This window comes from Corythoichthys intestinalis, chromosome 11 (assembly GCF_030265065.1).
Source record: "Corythoichthys intestinalis isolate RoL2023-P3 chromosome 11, ASM3026506v1, whole genome shotgun sequence".
NCBI classification, from domain to species: Eukaryota; Metazoa; Chordata; class Actinopteri; order Syngnathiformes; family Syngnathidae; genus Corythoichthys; species Corythoichthys intestinalis.
The window spans coordinates 53,834,726-53,857,903 of record NC_080405.1 but is presented as its reverse complement, the minus strand read 5'-3'; the positions used below and the strand labels follow the sequence as shown (position 1 = coordinate 53,857,903).

General features: G+C 41.1%; 1 protein-coding gene across 2 annotated transcripts in view; it reads left to right on the top strand.

Annotated features, from left to right (window-relative positions):
• The window catches only part of fat2 (FAT atypical cadherin 2), a 309,284-nt gene that overhangs the window by 238,477 nt on the left and 47,629 nt on the right, over positions 1–23,178 (top strand). For both annotated transcript variants that reach the window (XM_057850154.1, XM_057850155.1), the window contains one exon: positions 16,957–17,371. In XM_057850154.1, the coding sequence (XP_057706137.1) occupies positions 16,957–17,371 (415 nt within the window). The remainder of the gene's footprint in view (positions 1–16,956; positions 17,372–23,178) is intronic.

Genomic DNA, 23,178 nt, shown 5'->3' with positions numbered 1-23,178 from the left:
GATAACGAAAATATTTCGTCAACAAACAATTTTTTTCATGATGATGTCGAGCTGAAAACGTGTCTTGGGAGACTAAAACTTAAAGAGATGGATGGCAGTTGTCGTCGACACTTTAAACAGTTTGGACATGGCGGTCAGTGGCAACCAATGAGTTTAATTTTACAGTGGTATGAAAAAGTATCTGAACCTTTTGGAATTTCTCACATTTGTGCATAAAATCACCATCAAATGTGATCTGATCTTTGTCAAAATCACACAGATGAAAAAAATGTCTTCGTTAACTAAAACCACCCAAACATTTATAGGTTTTCATATATTAATGAGGATGGTATGCAAACAATGACAGAAGGGGGGAAAATAAATAAGTGAACCATCACATTTAATATTATGCCCCCCCCCCCCCCCCCCCCCCCCCATGGCAGCAATAACTTCAACCAAACGCTTCCTGTAGCTGCAGATCAGTCTGGCACATCAAGCAGGACTAATCTTGGCCCATTCTTCTCTACAAAACGTCTGCAGTTCCTGGGATGTCGCTGTCTTTAGGTCATGCCACAGCATCTCAATAGGGTTCAAGCTTGGACTTTGGCTTGGCCACTTCAGAACGTGTATTCTGTTCTTCTGAAACTACTCTGAAGTTGATTTACTTCTGTGTTTTGGATCATTGTCTTGTTACATCATCCATCCTCTTTTTAGCTTCAAATGTCTGACAGACGGCCTCAGGTTTTCCTGCAAAACATCCTGATAAAGTAAGGAATTCATCCTTCCATTAATGATTGGAAGTTGTCCAGGCCCTGAGGCAGCAAAACAGCCCCGAATCATGATGCTCCCTCCACCATGCTTCACGGTGGGGATGAGGTGTTGATGTTGGTGATAGAGCTGGGAATCTTTGGGCGCCTAATGATTCGATTACGATTACGATTCAGAGGCTCCGATTCAATTATAAAACAATTATTGATGCACCCCCCTCCTTTTTTTTTTAATTTTTTTTTTTTTTTTTTTTTTTTTCAATGTTTTGTACATTAGTTCCAAAATTGTTCAAAAATACTCTCAGGCTAAACCAAAGTACAATTTCAGTATCAAGTTAACATATAGCAGTAAACAAATATACAAAAATAACATTAAATAAAAAAACTCCAGTCCCCATTCTGTATCAGCAGCTTTAAACTACATTCAATTAATTTAATGTTGTGAATCAACCGTTAAAGTTGTTAAAATTGCTCCCGTTATTCCATAATTTCCCTTTTGTCTACTTTCGACATGTGAAAGTTTTAAAACTATTTTAAAGATTTAGGAGTATTTTAGATAAAAAGTTAATTAGGTTCGCTTGGAAGGTTCGCTACAACAGCCTTGCAGGGAAGTGTACTGCTTTAAGATGACGGCCGTTTACTAACGCCCGCATCTAGCTTTTTGTAGATGTGCTGCTAATGCTACCGAATCTATATACTTCTAGTCATATATAAATGATATCTACCGTAACATAATGTGGATGTACTTTGTAGCAGCTTTTCGGCAGCAGTCAGGTATGTTGTTGTGTTTTTTTTTTATCTCGTGGCATGAGTTGAGCTAGAGCCGTGAGTTGAGCATTGGCGTTACCCGAGGGGCCAGGTAATGAGAAGCATGATGTTTAGCTACTCTCGCTTCGGTCCTCATTGTGTCCCGAAGACCACGCGGCGCGCTGAGTGTGTTGTACTTCCGCTTTACTTCGCATATTTCAATAATCGGAATTTGGATGTTTGTGAATTGTTCTCGAATCTTCCACGGCCGGATCGCAAATAATCTAAGAATCGGAAATTTTGCACACCTCTACTTGGTGACCTGTTCCATTTTTCCTCCACACATGCTGTTGCGTGTTACTCCCAAACAATTCAACTTTGGTTTCATCAGTCCACAATTTTCCCTCCAAAATGTCATGTGACTCGTTACAGGAGAGCTATCAGCATTGCTGCAGAGATTGAAGAGGTATGGGGGTCAGAAAGCTCACAAACAGTTTGCTGAAGACATGTCAACAAAGCACATGGATTACTGGAACCAGGTCCTATGGTCTGATGAGACGGGCGTGCTTTCTTGTGTACCGTCTTCAGAAGAGGCTGGGGTGACAGCTATGCACACCAATTTGATGTAGAGTGCGGCATATGGTGCACTACAAATTTGAACACACCTGCTCCCTATGCACACCTGGACCTAGTAACACTCACGAGTCACATGACATTATGGATGGAAAATGACAAGCAGTACTCACTGGACATTTAGGGATGACGTTTCTAAGGTGTGTACTCACTTTTGTTGCCAGGGGTTTAGATATTAATGGCTATATTTTGAGTTATTTTGAGGGGAAAATAAATTAACTCTAATATATAAGCTTCAAACAGACTACTTTTCATTGTGTCATTGTGTTTTCATTTGTCAGTGTTGTCCCATGACAAGATATACTTAAATATCTGCAGAAATGCGAGTGGTGTACTCACTTTTGTGATACACTGTACATTCAGAGTATGATCATCACTCAGCACAGACCTTAAAGACTACAGCAATATTGCATATTCTCCCTGGCTAAGGTAGGAAAACAAATCATACCTGTGTGCAGAGGTGTCGCATCCCATTAAGCAAACCAGGCAATTGCCTAGGGCCCCCAGCCGGCAGGGGGCCCCAGAGGGCCAACAGATTTAGCACACACAGCTTTGCTGCACCAAAAGCCATCAAATTTAACTGAACTGCACCAATTCTGTCAAGAGGAGTGGTCAAAGATTCAACCAGAAGCTTGTGGATGGCTACCAAAAGCGCCTAATTGAAGTGAAAATGGCCAAGGGACATGTTACCAAATATTAGCGCTGCTGTATGTATATTTTTGACCCAGCAGATTTGATCACTTTTTCTGTTAACCCATAATAAAGTCATAAAAGAACTAAACTTCATGAATGTTTTTTGTGACAAAGAAGTATCTGTTCCAATCACTCTATCGGAGAAAAATCAGAGTTGTAGAAATAACTGGAAACTCAAGAGAGCCATGACATTATGTTCTTCACAAGTGCATGTAAACTTTTGACCACAACTGTACTATCGTATCGTTTTCACTCTATCGAACCGTATCGTTCTTACACTGTATCGAATCGCATCGAATCGCTCGGCCTTAAAAATGTATCGTTTTTTTAATCGAATCGTAACCTGTGTATCTAGATACATATCGAATCGGCTTCATGCCAGAGATTCCCAACCCTAGTTTTTAGCTCGTTATCGTCTCGTGGATTTTTCGTTAACAAAAACTCGACGAAGACAAACATATTTTGAGATGAGAAAAATATGATGATTAATAAGTGTTATCGTCCATAAGACTAAGACGAAAATTAAAATAGCTGCCAAAAACAACACTGTTAGCTACCGAAAACTTCCACTACAAAAGTGTATGCTAACTTATTGGCTGCCATTGACATCATTTTGACTGGGAGTTGCAAATGAACCAAAGTTCTTCTTTCTTTCAAAAGAACACTCCCACGCACACACACACGAAAAACAATTAAAATTTTTTGCAAAAAAAAAAAAACTATGAAAAGAAAGCTGTGACTCTGATAGAAAATTTATCACCTGACACTCACTTATCCTGCCCTCTCGTGTTTTTTGATAGCAAAACACTGCGCGCGGGTATCCCAAATTGAGAACCGCTGATCTAATTATCTGATTGTGGAAAGCCGTATCATCCGTTGAAATGCGGCAAAGCTACCACTGTACGGGGTTTGCGTGAAAGGCACAGGTGAATAAATGCAAGTAATAAATCCATTTCAGTCTCTTTCACAGCGTGACCATCCGTCTTTTTGACGTTTTCGCGGGTTAGAGCGAGCGAAGGACTCGCGGCAGTGCGATTGGGAACCCCGCTGTGCCAGTTAATGTGGGCACTCGCTGACAAGATGGTTGCCGTGCATGCCAATGAGCTCCTCCCCCGTTGGCCTTTTTTTTCCCCAGCAAGTTGTAAAAGAGCTCTATAAATCTTAGTTTTTTTATTCTTTTATTTGTTTTACCGGGCGTGTGTACGCAAAACACACATTCGTTGCGATGCGTGGCGCATTGGAGTTTGAGTTGTGGAGTTGCAAAGCTTTTCCGGTCCCTCCGGAAGACGGGCGGGCTTGATGCCGCGCCAAGCGTCTTGTGGTGCTGATGCTGCACATCCTCCAAACGGGTCGTCTTGAAATATGTGGCGGCGGAGATGACACTTAGTGATGTAAAAGAGATTGCAAGGCAAGGCCATCGCTTGTTCAGCCGCCAGCTCTTGCTCAGCATCTTTGCAGCGATAAGGACGCCGCAGCGCACTCGACATATAGGCCCACTCACTCCAACCAATCAACCTCCCACCAACAGAGGTGGGTAGTAGCGGGGGGCGGAGTTAGGGCTGTTTGATTTTGCCGAACAAGAAATTTTCCATCAAACCCAAATTTTCCGATCGCAATTTCTTAGAAAAACAAAAATACAGGTAGTCCGTACACTGGCAACGTAACCCGAAGTCGTAATTAACCCTTTAAGTACAGGTAGTCCCCGAGTTACGACGTACTCGATTTACGCGATTTCAACTTTACGACACCGGAGTCTTGTCCGCCATTTTGTCTTGAGATACAATGGCTTTGACACACGATCTTTTCGACATTCAATGTAAAATTAATCATCGTTTTTCGCGTTTCATGGGGACCCGCCCCCCGTTAATAGAACTCCACGAAGAGAGATGTAGCTTATTTACACATAAGCGGATTTTAAGGGGGGCCAGCCACCCCCCCGGTGGCCGAAAAGTGTCATTGCGTGTAATTGACTTTCCTATATATATATAAAACTTGTAAAGCAATAAAACTGCAACAAAAATGAATGAATGAAATATTTATTATTAGGGTTGTTCCGATCATGTTTTTTTGCTCCCGATCCGAACCCGATCGTTTGAGTATCTGCCGATCCCGATATGTCCCGATCCGATTGCTTTTTTTTGCTCCCGATTCAATTCCAATCATTCCCGATAATTTTTCCCGATCATATACATTTTGCCAATGCATTAAGAAAAAAATGAATAAAACTCAGACGAATACATACATTCAACATGTAGTACATAAGTACTGTATTTGTTTATTATGACAATAAATCCTCAAGATGGCATTTACATTATTAACATTCTTTCTGTGAGAGGGATCCACGGATAGAAAGACTAGTGACTTTGTATATTGTGACTAAATATTGCCATCTCGTGTATTTGTTGAGCTTTCAGTAAATGATACTGTAGCCATGCCCAAATGCATGATGGGAAGTGGAACCATGACCGTGCGTAGTGCTACCATTTGATATATCTTCTCTGCGTTGGGAAATAACATAAGGTGTTAAGAAAAAGATCAATTGCTACCTTGCTTCCCCACATTGCTTCCCATGATATTTCTAATCGTAGGGAGAGGGATTGTAAGGCTTTAGCCAATTAAAAAAAGGCTCCAAAGGCTGCCAAAATTCACTCTACTCATTTTACGCTGCCTTTTATCTCTCTATATGGGTAAAACGGCGCCATTACAGATTGAGCGCGACAATGCGTGAGTGGGTCGTGCAGACATGCATTAATTGCGTTAAATATTTTAACGTGATACATTTTTAAAAAATTTAATTACCGCTGTTATCGGGATAAATTTGATAACCCCACCTTAAGCCTAAACTAAAGACTCAGGCTGAGTGTAACATATGTCTGTAACGTTAAATACAATTTAAAAAACGATTTAATTAAAATATATATTAAAAAAAAAAGGCATGGCCGATATTTTTTTGCCGATTCCGATACTTTGAAAATGACGTGATCGGACCCGATCGATAGGCATCTCGATCGGGACATCTCTATTTATTATCATCATCGGAATCATTGACAATTACAAAATGTGATATGATTTGCCCGAAGGAAGAAAGAACCGCAGAAAAAAGACAAAGGCAGACGGGAGGAAGCATAAGCTTATCATTTTCCCGTCCCCCCCATACAGCTAAAGACGCACAATCAGACATGGTACAGTTACATACATCATATGGCCACAAACTTTAGAATAACACAATCAACAATTTGGGTTTACAATAACTCAGCGTCCAGTCAAGCAGCTCTCGTGCACAAGATTAGTGGTCTGAGTTTCAGGGCGTACAAGGTTATGGCTTTGTCATTGTCCCTAACAATCTAGCATCTATTTGTTGTGGGAACATTTTGTTGTGGCTATGTGTGTTGCAGAAATGTTATGTGTTATCACAGCTGGTGTGAGTAGTGACTCAAAATGCTTTTCTTATAAGTCTCTTGAAAGGGTACATTCCTAAGGTGTATATGGTGGCAACAAAATGAATGAAATGAACAAAAAATATAATTTTATAATGGGTCAAAATTATTTTTCGAACAGATAATTGTTAATTAAAGCTGAATTGATACTTTTGGACTTTTTGGATAGTTATTTTGAATTTTTAAAGGTTTAATTCAGACTAACGTGGAAATTCGGGTTACTTCGACAGTGTAGGAACGGAATTCGTTCATAACCCAGGGACTACCTTAACCCCTAAATACCCCCAAAGCTCAAAATAACTATCCAAAATCATGTATTATACGTCATTTTACTGTCCTCGCCAAGACTTGCTATTCATTGTCAAGCCCCTAGAGAATTAGGAGTCCAAATAAAACATCACAGGGCTGCACTTGTCTGTTTTTTCCGCCCATCTCCTCTCTCACTGCATGCGAGAAAAAAAGATGCTGAGTGCGCCCTTACGCCTCAGCAGCAAAGCTTTTCATGTTGCTGACATGCAAGGCAAACTCCCGTCTTGTCAATGTTTGTCTCCGCCACGCATCCAGGGGTCGACACGACTCCGCCCCAACTCTGTGCCGATGATATGTCGGCGTCGTTTGAGTTCACAGTGGGAGGATGTCCGCGGATTAGTCACGATAAGCCAATTATTTACGAACGCGACAGGCTTTTCTAATGAGACGAGAGGCTGCCGTCGCGCTAAATTGCAAAGAAAGGACAGGAAATGCGTCAAATGTGCAGTTAAGACTCTGAAATGATGTCCATGAAAAATTACATTCAGTGCGATCGAAGTCTTTCACGCATGGATGATGTTGAGGGACGAGATGCTTATGAAAATTAGAGGAATAATAGACGAAATTAGCTTTGAAGTTTATTAAGCGGCATTGGGCTAAATCAGGCATGTCCAAAGTCCGGCCCGGGGGCCAAATGCGGCCCGTGGTCAAATTTCATCCGGCCCCCAGCCTCTGTCATAAAATCAATAATGTCTGGCCCACACACAGACTTAATAAATTGGTCAGCAGCAGTGCTGGGTGTAACGCCGTTATAAATAACGCCGTTACATAATGGCGTTATTTTTTTCAGTAATGGGGTAATGTAACAAATTATTTTTTCCGCCGTTACCGTTACTGACGGTCAAAAGCGGTGCGTTACTTACTCTGAATAAATTGAAGAAACTACCAGCCGTGTCGAGTCGACTCTCTGCTCTGTTGATTTGTCATCCAAGACTTGGGGTGCGTTCAGGTTCGAGAATAGCGCACGTACTTCTGACTCCAAGCTGTTTGTCCCTGCTCATTCAATTAGACAATGCTTTCCAACGTTTGGTAACGTTTCTGTGTTTGCTACACCTGATGCTAGCCTCGTTCCCATCTCCCACTGTCAGCCAGCAATAATTCTGCTTCCATCTTGAGGACGGCAGACGCTTTGAAGGTGTCGTGTATTGTCGGGAAACGAGCCTACCTGAATGCAGCCCCTTGAGAGATGCGATGGAAGTGATTGTGATTGGCTGAGGGTTAGAGTCATGTGTCGTGGTAAGCCAATCAGAGCCGGTGATTTCACAAGCAAACCAGAACAGCGCGTGCGGCAAACACACACACGCAAAACAGAACAGATGCACAGGCAGATGGCAGAGCATTCAGAAGAAAAATTGTCCTTTAAGAGGTGGAGATATAGACACTATTTCAAGTTTGTCGAAATTAAAGGAAAGAACCTGCATGTAATGTGTAATTTATGTCCCGGGGCAAAGCTTTTGTCGACATCTGTGGTAAGCAATTCAAATCTGCTATAGCACCTAACAAGTTAACTACCTGTCTGTTCTTCTCTATTCCACTGACTCGAATACTGCTCAGAAAATTTCAAATTCTTTGACATACAACAAGTTCTTTTTAAAGTAACGGAAATAGTTACTTTCCGTGGTAACTAGTTACTTTTACTATAGAGTAATTCAGTTACTAACTCAGTTACTTTTTGGAAGAAGTAGTGAGTAATGTAACTAATTGCTTTTTTAAAGTAACGTGCCCAACACTGGTCAGCAGTACTGCTACCAGCACATGAAGTAGCTTACACACTAAATGCTGCTCCTCATTTACCCACTAAAAGGCAGCAGCACTCTAAGCAACAGTACCCCGTTACTCCCAATTTTCTAAAATGGCGACAATCAACAATAAAAAAGTTGACTGCGACGGCCGACGCTTAAAGGATAGGTAGAAATTGGACAATTACTTCACTAAAATACGCAACAAATGTGTCCGCCTCATTTGCAAATAGACAGTCGCTGTTTTTAAAGAGTTCAATGTGGGGCGATATTACCAAACAAGACACGTTAACATGTAAGACAAGATTACAGGGAAGGTACGTAACGAGAAATTGAAGCTAGTTTAATTTTACAGCAGCAGTATTTCACAAGAGCCCGACAGTTGAAAGAGAACACCAAAAAGGCTAGTTGCAAGATTGTTGAAATTATTAATAAAAAAAAAAAATACCGTATTGGCCCGAATATAAGACGGTGTTTTTTTTTGCATTGAAATAAGACTGAAAAAGAGGGTGTTGTCTTATATTCGCGGTCTAGACATTATACCCATTCACGACGCTAGATGGCGCCAGATATCATTGAAGCGATGTTCTGTCATGACAGATCTCAGCTACTCTCAAGTTTAACCAGTTAGCATTATTTTATTGTAATGTTTTTCCTTATTCAGATTTGTTTCAAGACTACAGTTACAGTTAGACTTCACTTTGATGGTTAATGCAGTTATTGCTATTTTGTTGTTTTATCACAATAGATTGGTTTATTTACATATCAAAAACCAGAAGCCATTCATTTACGAATGTAATTGCACTTAAATAGCATACGACATGAGAAAAAAAGTCTTAAATAGCATTATTGTGTGAATTAGAATCATGTTTTGAGACGATTCGACTATATACAACAATTTAGCAAAGCGCAGATGACGAGAAATTAGTCTTTTAATCTGCCGGTTAGCCACGCCTACCGTTATAGGGCTCAACCGTCCCCGACAGGTGGATGACGTCAGCGGGAGACTGGGCTCATCGGTTTTACTATACAGCCCATTGAGGGGGAATTATTCAGAACGAGGAAAACGCGACGAAGAGAGCCGCAAAATGTCATTGTTTCAGTCTCTCTACTCCAGTGCTTCTCAATTATTTTCTGTCACGCCCCCCCAAAGAAGACGTAAATGTTTCGCGCCCCCCCAAACTCTCTGCTGCCACTGTAAATAGTATCATTTGTCTATAAAATTACTATTATAAATACGCATCTGCCTAACATTGTGTCCTTTTTTTCTAATAAAGAAAAAAAGTAACATAGATCAACTTATAATAAAGTATAACTTTATTAGCATTGTTTTGTTTGCAACAGAGAAGACTTGACGTGCATCAATTTGCCTGAATTTAAAAAAAAAAAAAATTCACATCCAAACTAAAAAATACACTCAAGGTACATTTTTGACCATTTGATACAGAACAATAAAATGTAATAAAATCAGTAAATAATAACAAATTAAAATTGATTAGAAACATTCACCCAATATGCCAAAAAATTTGACCGAAAAAACAAAACTGAATAAAAGAAAAGAAAAAAAGTGTCCTTGGACAGGACAGTTTTTATTTTTGCTGCTCACAGTATTTACCTCCTTTGCAACGGTGTGGAGTTATTTTGCAATGAACATGCTAACAATGCTCACTGGTTTACTGATGTAACACTGACAAAGCAGGAAGATTGTTGACAATATTCGGCACGTTTTCACTGAAAAAATCAAGCGGCTTAACAATGAGATTGGGGTCTAATGTCTTTAAGTGGCGTCTTAATTGATTTGGCTTCTGGCTGTCTGCTATAATTATTTTTAGACACAGTAAACAGTAGTCTTTCATCATCACCCACTGTATTAAAAGTCAAAGCTAAAAGGCAAACGGCACGAAAAAAGCGCATTTATGGCGGCCGAGGTAGAACCGTAGGTGAGGGCGGTCGTCGTGACGATCCCAAGCCGCAAATGGCACTTCTCGGGCGGCGACGTGAGAACCGGACAAGACAGTGGGTCGCTGCATGAGTGAGTCCGGTCAGAAAACGGCTTTCGAAAACGGCGGTGGCACACTGCTCTTCATATCTGTTGTCTGTGTGTGCTGAGTGCTCTTCCTTAGTTCAAAAATACTGCGCGCACTCTGAAAATGAGAGCGCCACTGCCACCTACTGAGTGGATGTGCAAGTACCCTTTATTCCAGTACGGCAAAAAAAAACAAAACAAAAAAAACATGTTCCCCGAGATCACATGCGCCCCCCCTGGCATTGCTCTGCGCCCCCCTAGGGGGGCGCGCCCCACTATTTGAGAAGTACTGCTCTACTCCAATATTTTTACAGGATATTCTTTTCATCCAAGTATTTTTCCCCAATAGCTAAATGAATGGCTTGAGAAGGACCAGTCAGCCCGTCGAGGGGGAACTATTCACAACGAGGAAGACGCAACGAAGAGATCTGCAAAATGTCATTGTTTCTGTCTCTTTACTTCAATATTTTTACAGGATATTCTTTTTATCCAAGTATTCTCCCCAACGGCTAAATAAATGGCATGGTCATGACAAATAACAGTTTAACACTTTAAAGTGCATGTGACACGAAAAAGCATGCATGTGACACGAAAAAGCATGTTTATTTCATAATACACGCGGTATTTTATGCTCCTGAATGATATGGGCCACTTGGATGTGTGTGGAAGCGATTGCTATTTTTATTTAGTTTTTTTAATCCCGCGCCATGAAAATGATTGACTTCCGGCTTCGGTCTTGCATTGAGGAGGAGGGCGCTGTGACGTGTACGGTAGAAGACGTCCTCTTCACGCTACAGTGTACTATTGTGTATGAGGACGTAGGATTCAGCTGATTTTGCGGATTAATACGTTTATTTTTCGCATCACGCCAGCTAAACGGCTGTAGAAAAATCATTCTGTATGAGGGAGAGGCGTATGCGCCTTTTTGGAGTTTCAAAAGGTTCCCATTCACTGTGGATATTTACTGTGGGACCATTGGACTTACGAGGAAGTGAGCAAACATCTTGTTTTGTATTATGTCAAATACGAATACAGCGATTACAAAGTAAACACTACAACCTTCCTTTAAATGAAGGACTACTTACGTTTGATCATTGATAGGCATGTAAAAAGCTCTCCTAATGCTCATTAGCAGCAGCACGTTAGCTGCACAACAACTCCAGCCACCCTCCTCTGGGGAACGAACTGTAAATTGCTCTCCGCCGGGCGGTTTGCCGATCCGCGTAGACAATCGACAACCGGGTCGTCATGTCAAATAATCCAGGATAGTTATGTGTGATTTTCCGCTTTGAAGACTTTGAAACATCACTCGGTTCGGGTTAGCATGTCGGCTAGCTGTCACGCCTTCTGGTTTGTTTACATTCTTCGAAGCCGGGGAAGGGAAATGACATATGTCCGATTTAGGTGTCATAAAATATCGTTCGGGAGGTGCGACAGTAAAGGTGAAGTCGACAGTTTTGACCATTATGGAGTAATTTTGCGATGTCATCCTGAATAAATGCATTTTTATTATTTCATACTCCATTCAGCACAAGACTGTTATTTGTCATGACCATGCCATTTATTTATTTTCTCTATAAAAATTAATTTTGTGTTCAAAAAGTCTTTTTTTAAACTTGAGTCTTGTAAAAGAGGGGGTCGTCTTATAATCAGGGCCGTCTTATATTCGGGCCAATACGGTAATAAAGCAAATGTGACACACAGAATGGCTTGCTAAAATTTGCTTAAATATATTGTTCTACGTAAAGGACGTCAGCCAAGGTCGGCCCCTCACATTTTTACCACACCATATCTGGCCCTCTTTAGAAAAAGTTTGGACACCCCTGGGCTAAATGGTTAAATTGATGTTTAAAAAAGTACTCAAAAGTGTATTTTAAGGGGAAGAAATTTTGACCTTAGGCTTAATGTTCGAGTTACCGGGGGCTGAATTAGTCGGTGGAGTTCTCAACAAATTACGTGCAGTTTGTCAGTTATTTGTTAGTTTCAGAGCTCCGGAGTGGCTAAGCAAGCGCGAGTCAATGGTGGTTGAAATCGACTCCATCGACTAATTAAACTCCCGCTAACTCAAAGTTGAAGCCTCATGTCAACAATTCTGAACTTCCCCTTTTACGTTCAACAAATGAAAAAGACTGGCCTTGAAGTAACTCGGAAAGGCCATTTTAAAGTAAGAACAACAGAAATGACTCATGAAAGTAAACGTAAACATTGTGATCGTGAAAATATTCCCTGGAACATTTGTTGCAGTGCTTGTTTACCTTACTTTGTGGATTTTTAAATGTCTACCATGAGCTATTCAATCAATACTGAGCAGGCAACTGTTGTACCGGCGGGCGAATTGCTGTAATTGAGCGATAAAATCGATAGAATGTTCATGTTGACATGTGGAGCCTGTGAAAGGATGTGCTAAAGTGAAAATGTGAGCGCACAAAACCAGGAAAATCAAGTGTACTCTTGACTCCTCTGTCCATTTAACCGCATCGAGCTTGAAGCCTCATCACGAGAAAATGCGTTATGGTCAGTGACGTGCGGTCAGGGGAGGCAGGTGAGGCAGAGCCTCACCTGTCATCATGACAAAAAAATAATTATAGCATCAAATTTATATTAATATTTGTCCATTGCTCTTTATTTATGACTCATTTCAAACATTTTTTATAGTCAAAATCGCTGAATTTGCCTATTTCCTGTTCAAATAAAGAAATGAAACGAGAGGTGCGGCAGCAACGAGTAAAGCCTCACCTCTGATTGCGCAATCCTTAACAAACTGGGTTGATACATGGAATTGGAGCGTGCTGGTTGCCGTACATCTGCATGTCGCCATTATAATGTTTCCAGATACGTTTATTTGACCTGATTTTCCTCAGTCTGGCTAATGTCTTTAACCCTTAAAGTTTAATGTTTGTTAGCGACATATTTAGTTTTGCTGATGGGAAATAAAACCGCAGTGAAAAGACACAGGCTGCGGCAGATAGTACTCTGCCACACTGCAAGGGGGCGTACGTGAAACTGGACTTTCCGTTAAAAGTGGACGCGGTTAACACAACGCTGGTGTTGTCCGGCGCTAAAAGGTTTGCTTCAAACTACCGGACAGAGGATAACTCGCGCTTTTCAAACGGACTGGTACACCCGAAAAGACTGTCTATGTGGCTGTCCTTCGAAAAATCGCCTTTGCTGCTTTCCCTGCCTTTTCTTCTCAACTTGTGCCAATGTCTGGACTAACACGAGATATTGTGACATTAAAAAACAACCACGAAGCCTCAGCAAACATGAGAGCTCGACCACTCACATTCAAAGCCTGTTTGCTTTAAAAACTTTTGGAAGCTCAAGGATCGATTTGGCTATGACGAACAGCGGAAGCTCAACGGTAGCATCCTCAAAAGCTAAGGTAAAGAAAAGAGTTTGAAAGACCTCATTAATGCAACCTGCATCCTAGCTAAACAGGAATTAACATTTCGTGGTAACGATGAGCGTGTAGCTCTTCTAAAAGTGGCATATATGTAGAACGATTACATGGTTTTGCTGAGAAAGATGAAAGTTTAGCTAGACATTTGGACACATCCACTGTGTTTTCTGGCTTGTCAAATAGAACACAGAACGATCTAATTGAAGCAATCCTCTCCATTGAGGCGGAGAGATTTTTTTTTTAAAGTAAAGGAAAATAAGGAGGACTTTTACTAAAAGGGCGTAGGTTTGCATAGGGACGGTAGGGACATAACACTACCAACTTTTCAGCATGCTAAAATTGTCCCCACCAACATTTAAGCAACCTTACCTTTTTTGCATGATATAATGTTCAGTTATATAGAGAATTTAGATCTTTCAATAGTTCCATATGTTGTAAGGATAGAATTGACCCTACCATTATTAAGTGAATTATTTTCACTATGTTTATGTTTGCTAATAAAAACCAGACATTTATTCAGGAAGTTTTCAAAATGTTTCTTTAGTATTTTTTGAAAACAAAGGTTTGAATTGAACAGTGTATCATCTAAACCAATGCACGTAAAAGTTATTATCAGTAGATAAGGATTTATTTTGCATTGATCATTTTGCCAATTAATTAATTAGGTTCATATACATTAGAAATGTGGCCCTTTGCCCCCTTCATCCAATCTGTTTGGTCTAATTAATGTCCCGTCCCCAGCAAAAAATGTACCTACATGCAGGTTATGCTGTTATATCGTCCCTACGAATGTTGAGACAAAACCTATGCCCTTCCAAAGTAACGCCGGTTTTTGTGGTGAAGGACAGGCGCAAGACCACAAACAGTTTTCATTTCAATCTTATTAAAAAAAAAAAAAAAAAAAAAATGCTTGGACCAAGAAAAATACAATAGAATATTTAAAAACTAAATTTTGGCCTTAAATAAAATATTATTTTTCTTTTCACACTTTTTGTTTAGCAATCTGTAATAAATTGATTAAAGTTTCAGAATTAAAAGTTTTAAAAACAACTGAATATTTCACTAAAGGTCAGAATTGAATTCTGTGGTTTTGTACACCACTCTTTACTCTCATTTATGTTGCATTAATTATAGAATGGTGACGGCCAACACATTGAGGGTGTAGAGCAAATGCATGTTATTTTCTTACTTTTACGTATCGATAATATGTACCGTGTGTGCCTGTTTTGTGAAGAATGCTGATGAGATATGAAATAACCAGTAGCCAATTGAATAAGCTACCCTTTTTGGTTTATATATTTGGAAATCTGACACTAAAGGAGTCAGTGCCTCACCAACCATGAACCTCACCGCACGTCACTGGTTATGGTCATTTTCATCATTAAACAAATGATACAAGTTGTATCGAGACCTGTACCGCCATTTTTTTAATTAACATATCGACTATATTGAAATGGTCACATACAGTCATTTGAAAAAATTAGGACACCCCATTAAATATTCAGTTCTTTATCAAGAAATGTTCACATAGTGATGTCTGATCTAGTTTTTCTTCATCTCTGGAAAAGAAAGTGATTTAATTGCAGGTAAACAACAGAAATTAGCATTGTTTTACTCATTAAACCCAAATTTACTAACAAAAATGCATATTCTAACTGAGGAAAAAGTTAGGACATCCTACTATTAATAGCTAGTGTTACCCCCTTTGGCTGAAATAACTTCAGTGAGACGCTTTTTGTAGCCATCTACCAGTCTTTGACATCGGTCTGAAGAAAGTTTGCCCTACTCCTCAACGCAGAATACTCTCAGCTGTGAGATGTTTAAGGGGTTTCTTGCCTGTTTCAAGTCACCCCACAAAATCTCAATGGGATTAAGATCTGGGCTTTGACTCGCCCATTCCAGGACTCTCCATTTCTTCATTTTTCTTCCAGTCCTTGGTGGATTTACTGGCATGTTTGGGGTCATTGTCATGTTGGAGGGTCCAGTTTTGCTTCAGCTTTTTTCACAGATGATCTCACATGGTCCTCAAATAACATCTGATAGAAGATATAATTCATGGTGGATTCTATGTAGGTGAGCTGGCCAGTTCCTACTGTAGAAAAGCATCCCCAAACCACGAAACTTCCACCTCCATGCTTCATAGTGGGTATGACGTTCTTTTCCTGGAATGCATTATGAGGTTTGCGCCAAACGTGTCCTCTGTTTTAGTGTCCAAATAATTCAGATTTAGATTCATCTGTCCAAAGAACATTATTCCAGAAGTCCTGGTCTTTGTCTACATTCACTCTGGCAAACTCCAGTCTGGCCTTCATGTTCTTCTTGGACAGCAAAGGCCTCCTTCTTGCACACTTACCATGAAGGTTAAACTTGTGAAGTCTCTTTCTGATTGTAGAGACCTGCACTTTCACATCAACAGTAGCAAGAGCCTGCTGTAGGTCCATGAGGACATTTTAGGGGTTTTGGAGCCCTCTTTTAGCATCTTGCGGTCTGCGCTTGGGATTAACTTGCTTGGATGGCAGACCTGGGCATGTTGGCAGTTGTTCTGAATGTCCTCCACTTGTAAACTATTTTCCGGACAGTGGAATGGCTGATTTTATATTCTTTTGAGATCTTTTGAAATCCCTTACCAGACTCATAAGCGTTTACAATCTTCTTTCTGAAGGCCTCAGACAGCTCCTTTGATCTCACCATGGTGTTTTCTCTCACTTCAACAGTCAGAGGCACACCAAACTAAATTCATTCATTCATTTTCCGAGCCACTTATCCTCACGATGTGAGGTTTAAACAAGGCAAGCCCCCTTCAAAACACTGGGTAATGATGTTCTAATAATGTGCTTAGTGTGTTAAGTGGGATTGAATGTGGGGGTTCTCCTAATTTATTCTTCAACAGAAATTGCAATAATTTAAAATTACATTTTACACAAAGTTATTTAAAAAAATATTTTTTTTTTCAGTTTTAATTTTTTAGTTCTATTACTTGAATCTCTCAAGATTTTTAGAATTGATATTAAATATCCATATGACCAAATATGTTAGAAAACACACAGGGTGTTCTAATATTTTCAAATGACTGTATGGCAATACTTTGAAATTCCTCAAAATGAACTCATCAGCTGCTATTGACCGCCATAGAAGTCCAGTCGTATTGAAATGGGACGGCTGACAGGGAATGAACGAAATTTTGGACTCGCATGCAAAAACTGATCTTGTTGTTTTCTGTGTTCAGGTGAAGGACGGTCGTCTTCATTTTGCCTTCAGCTGTGGAATCCAGCCTTCCTCACAGCTGACTCTGGCCTCCAACCCTGTATCGGAAGGGCGCTGGCACCACGTCTTTCTGGAAATCAGCTCTATGTCCTTAAGGCTCACCTTGGACAACCGGCCACCAGCCTCCGCTGATTTGAGGTCACCGTGCCGCCTGATGCGCGCCGGCGTGGCACTGCTCTTCGCCGGACGCCGGTTTCGGGGCTGTCTGGACAATCTGGAGCTCAATGGGGAGCAAATCCGGTCTGGGGATGCGTCTGCGTGGACGGGTTTCGGCAGGAGGAGGGTGTTCGGGGTCTACGAGTGCTGCGGAAAAGGCGGACCCTGCGACGACAACCCTTGCCAGAATGGAGGAACCTGCCACGAGAACGCCAACGGAGGTGAGTGTGTGTACCTCCGTGAAGTTGGCCCCCATCAGACGCAAATTTATATAAAAATGTCAGTCGTTTGTGCTGGTTTGTGCTGCTATCGCTTTTGAGATATTATGCCATTCTGAGGTCAACTAGCCCCCCATTTTGAGCTAAACCGGCTGAAAAAAGTGCGATTCATTTGTGTTAAGTTTGTGCTTGTTTGTGCTGTAAAAATTTCCGTCCACATTTGAAGGCTATGAAGTCTGGGGTTAAAGTCACTGAGGCAGTTGGAAAGCTCCTTGTGGCAAGTCCCAGGGGGTAGATGAGATTCGCCCGGAGTTCCTAAAGGCTCTGGATGTTGTGGGGCTGTCGTGGCTGACACGCCTCTACAACATCGCGTGGACATCGGGGACAGTGCCTCTGGATTGCCAGACCGGAGTGGTGGTCCCCCTTTTTAAGAAGGGGGACCGGAGGGTATGTTTCAATTATAGAGGGATCACACTCCTCAGCCTCCCTGGTAAAGTGTATTCAGGGGTGCTGGAGAGAAGGGTCCGTCGAGAAGTGAATCTCAGATTCAGGAGGAGCAGTGTGGTTTTCGTCCCGGCTGTGGAACAGTGGACCAGCTCTACACCCTCGGCTGGGTCCTCGAGGGTGCATGGGAGTTCGCCCAACCAGTTTACATGTGTTTTGTGGAACTGGAGAAGGCCTCGGGGAACCGTGTGCCTCGGGGTATCCGGTGGGGGGTGCTCCGGGAGTACGGGGTACCGAGCCCCTTGGTAAGGGCTGTTCGGTCCCTATACGATCAGTGTCAGAGTTTGGTCCGCATTGCCGGCAGTAAGTCGAATTTGTTCCCAGTGAGGGTTGGCCTCCGCCAAGGCTGCCCTTTGTCACTGATTCTGTTCATAATTTTCGCAGCTGAGTGTGAAGTGGTTGGGATGAAGGTCAGCACCTCCAAATCCGAGACCATGGTCCTCAGTCGGAAAAGGGTGGAGTGTCCTCTCCGGGTCGGGGATGAGATCCTGCCCCAAGTGGAGGAGTTTAAGTATCTTGGGGTTTTGTTCACGAGTGACGCTAGGAGGGAGATCGACAGGCGGATCGGTGCAACAGCTGCAGTAATGCGGACTCTGCACCGGTCCGTAGTGGTGAAGAAGGAGCTGAGTCGAAAGGCAAAGCTCTCGATCTACCAGTCTATGTACGTTCCTACCTTCACCTAGGGTAACGAGCTGTGGGTCGTGACCGAAAGAACAAGATCCCGGATACAAGCGGCCGAAATGAGTTTCCTCCGCAGGGTGTCCGGGCTCTCCCTTAGATGATAGGGTGAGAAGCTCGGTCATCCGGGAGGGACTCTGAGTCAAGCAGCTACTCCTCCCCGTAGAGAGGAGCCAGCTGAGGTGGCTCGGGCATCTGGTTTGGATGCCTCCTGGACGTCTCCCGGAGGGTGTTCCGGGCATGTCCCACCGGCAGGAGGCCCCGGGGACGACCCAGGACATTAGCCAATTCTTCTTTGGCCAACTGCTCCAGGTCTCTGAGATTTGAAGGGTGCCTTTTCCAAACTGCGATTTTCAGATCCCTCCACAGGTGTTTTATGGGATTCAGGTCTGGACTCATTGCTGGCCACTTTAGAAGTCTCAAGTGCTTTCTCTCAAACCATTTTCTAGTGCTTTTTGAGGTGTGTTTTGGGTCACTGTCCTGCTGTTAGACCCATGACCTCTGAGGGAGACCCAGCTTTCTCTCACTGGGCCTTACATTATGCTACAAAATTTGTTGGTAGCCTTCAGACTTCATAATGCCATGCACACGATCAAGCAGTCCAGTGCCAGAGGCAGTAAAGCAACTCCAAAACATCAGGGAACCTCCGCCATGTTTGACTGTGGGGACAGTGTTCTTTTCTTTGAAGGCCTCATTTTTTTCCCCATAAACTCTATGTTGATGCCTTTTCCCAAAAAGCTCTACTTTTGTCTCACCTGACCAGAAAACATTCTTCCAAAACTTTTTTGGCTCTCTCAGGTAAGTTTTGGCAAACTCCAGCCTGGCTTTTTTATGTCTTTTTTTTATGTTTTTGGGTCAGTGGGATCTTCCTGCATATCCTACCATTGAGTCCCTTTTCATTCTAGTAAGGGTTCACACTGTTGTACCCTAGGACTACGGGACAACTTAAACTTGTTTGGATGTTAGTCGAAGTTCTCTATCCACCATCCGCACAATCTTTTGTTTAAATCTCTGGTCAATTTTTCTTTTCCGTCCAAATCTAGGGAGGTTAGCCACAGTACCATGGGCTTTACACTTATTGATGACACTGCGCAAGGTAGACACAGGAACATTCAGGTCTTTGGTGATCGACTTGTAGCCTTGAGATTGCCCATGCTTCCTCACAATTTTGTTTCTCAAGTCCTCAGACAGTTATTTGGTCTTCTTTGTTTTGTCCATGCTTAATGTGGTACACACAAGGACGCAGGACAGATGTTGAGTCAACTTTATTCCATTTATACTGGCTGCAAGTGTGATTTAGTTATTGCTACCACCTGTTATGTACCACAGGTAAGTAACAGGTGCTGTTAACTACACAAATTAGAGAAGCATCACATGATTTTTCAAGGGGTGCCCATACTTTTGCCCGTCCCATTTTTGGAGTTTTGTTTAAAATATTTTTTTTCCCATTCTCTTTTGTGAATTTTCATTGCAAGCAAAATAAGTGAAGATATTACTATCAAAGCATTTGCAATTGCAATCATTTTCTTGGAGAAACTGAGCATAACCTGATACAATTGCAGGGGTGCCAATACTTTTGGCCAGCACTTTAGCCGTGTTGCAAATGTTGCACTGAGCTGACTGGTCATGTTTCTTTGTGAAGTTCAGCCAAACTTTTGAGCACCGCTGCACCGTGTCCATGGTTGAAATCAAGTTGCAATGCACAAACACACACTTCATGTGGCTTCTTCTTCGTGGTGTTCGCTAGAGGCGTGTGAAATTTCCCATTCTTAGATTATTCACGATTCGGCCGTGGAAGATTCGAGAACAGTTCACAAACATCCAAGTTCCGATTATTGAATTATACAAGGTAAAGCAGAACTAAAACACTGTCAGCGCGGTCTTCGGGACGCAAAGAGGAACGGACCGAGAGTAAATATCATGTACAACTCATACCGCTAGATAAAAAAACAATACCTGACTGCGGCCGACAGCTGCTTCAAACAATGTTGCTAGTTGCTACAAACATACGGACACATACTGCTATAATAGATATCACATTTATGTAGAACTAGATGGAAAATGACAGACTTGCCGTTTAGTAGTTGCCGCGTTGTAAACAGCCGCCATCTTAAAGCAGTAGACTTCTCTAGAAGGCTCTGTTGTAGCGAACCTAAATAACGTTTTATCCAAAATACACCTAAATCGGCAAAATCTTGACTTGAATCTATCTTTAAATGAAGAAACAGTTTTAAAACTTTGACATGTCGAAAGTAGTCAGAAGGGAAATTATGGAATAACAATAGCAATTAAAGATGTCCCGATCGATCGGGTCCGATCATGTCATTTTCAAAGTATCGGAATCGGCAAAAAAATATATTTAATATATTTAATATATATATATAATATATAATATATATATATATATATATATATATATATAATATATATATATATTTTTTTTTTAATTAAATCGTTTTCTAATTGTGTTTAACGTTACAGACAAAATGTTTTACATTCATCCAGAGTCTTTACTTTTGGCTTAGAGTTGGGCTATCAAATTTATCGCGTAAACGGCGGTAATCAATTTTTTTTAAATTAATCACGTTAAAAGATTTAACGCAATTAACGCACGCGCTGCACGACCCACTCACACATTGTCGCGTTCAATCTATAATGGCGCCGTTTTACCTATATATAGAGCTAACAGCCGGCATAAAATGAGTAGAGTGAATTTTGGCAGCCTTTGGAGCCTCTTTTTAATTGGCTAAAGCCTTCAAAATCCCTTTCTCAACAACTAGAAATATCATGGGAAACAATGTGGGGAAAAACGGGAGTGGTTGATCTTTTCCTTAACACCCTATGTTACTTCCCAACGCAGAGAAGATATATCAATTGGTGCCCCTACGCACAGTCATGGTTTCACTTCCCATCATGCATTTGGGCAGAACAGTTAAATGGCTACAGTATCATTTACTGAAAGCTCAACAAATACACTAGATGGCAATATTTAGTCACAATATACAAAGTCACATTTATCCTTAAGAATTACAAGTCTTTCTATCCGTGGATCCCTCTCACAGAAAGAATGTTAATAATGTAAATGCCATTTTGAGGATTTATTGTTATAATAAACAAATACAGTACGTATGTACTGTATGTTGAATGTATATATTCGTCTGAGTTTTATTCATTTTTTTCTTAATGCATTGCCAAAATGTATATGATCGGGAAAAATTATCCGGAATGATTGGAATTGAATCGGGAGCAAAAAAAAGCAATCGGATCGGGAAATATCGGGATCGGCAGATACTCAAACTAAAACGATCGGATCGGGAGCAAAAAAACATGATCGGAACAACCCCAATAGCAATTATAACAATTTTAACGGTTCATTCACATCATTAAATTAATTGAATGTAGTTTAAAGCTGCCGATTCAGAATGGGGACTTTATGGGGACGGTATTTAATTTACTGATTTTAACAGTTAACTGATTTTTACTGATTTTAACAGTTAACTTGATAATGAAATATTAGTTTGGTTTAGCCTGAGAGGATTTTTGAACAATTTTGGAACTAATGGGGGGGTCAACAATCAATTCATAATCGAATCGGAGCTTCTGAATCGTAATCGTAATCAAATCGTTAGGTGCCCAAAGATTCCCACCTCTAGTGTTCGCCAGCAATTTTTTCCGCTCGGCGGTCACGGCATCGAAAAATGGATTCTAAATTTTAAAATTTGAAGGATTCCGGGAGTATCGGAGTACATTTGACACCCCTGCGCTAAATCGAAGATGACATAATTGACATTAATCAGAAGTGTGTATATGACAGCCCTAAAGAAGAAAAAATCCTTGGCTTCACACCTTCATTGTATTTTTTCCTTTTTTTTTTTTTTTTTTTTTTTTTTTTGCCAAGCAACCGCTGCCCTTTCAACAATATGTCCCTCTTATTACTGTGCCACGGGAAAATATTCTATTTGGCTGACAAGAAGAAGAAGAGCGTGGTGCATAAAAAGGACACTCTTCAGGCTGAAGTCTCATGCTGACCCTCATTAGCATTTTTGGCTTATCGCTAATTGGTGAGCGCGTAGCTTCTTCTGAGCTAAGATAGCAGCTCAGCGCGCTTTGCAATTCAGAGCAGTGTTGATAAGGATCACGTCTGAAATGTTTCACTTTGACATTTTTATTAGGGCGCGTGTGTGGGTTTCTGTGTCCACTCAGAATGGAACACAACAAACAGTCCCTAAAGCTCTTTATGTTGCTTTAGCTCTTAGCTTTTTTTTGTGTGTGTGACGTTGACTGCTTTTGTGTAAGCATACTTTGAGCATTCCTTTAAGTGTGTACGTTAGCATAGCTACTTTAGTCGGCTCTTATGTTAATTAATCACTTTGGAGTTATTAATCTATCGCTGACTTTCTTTACAAATGTGTTTTTAAAGGGAACCACGGATAGAAAGACATGTACCGTAATTTTCGGACTATAACCCACTTTTTTCCTTCATTTTGGATCCTACGGCTTATAGTCCAGTGCGGCTTATTTGTTTATTTATTTGGGTTAATAGGTAACACTTTATTTGACAGCGGTGTCATAAGACTGCTGTAAGACAGTCAAAATTATGACATGACACTATTATAAGCATTACTGAA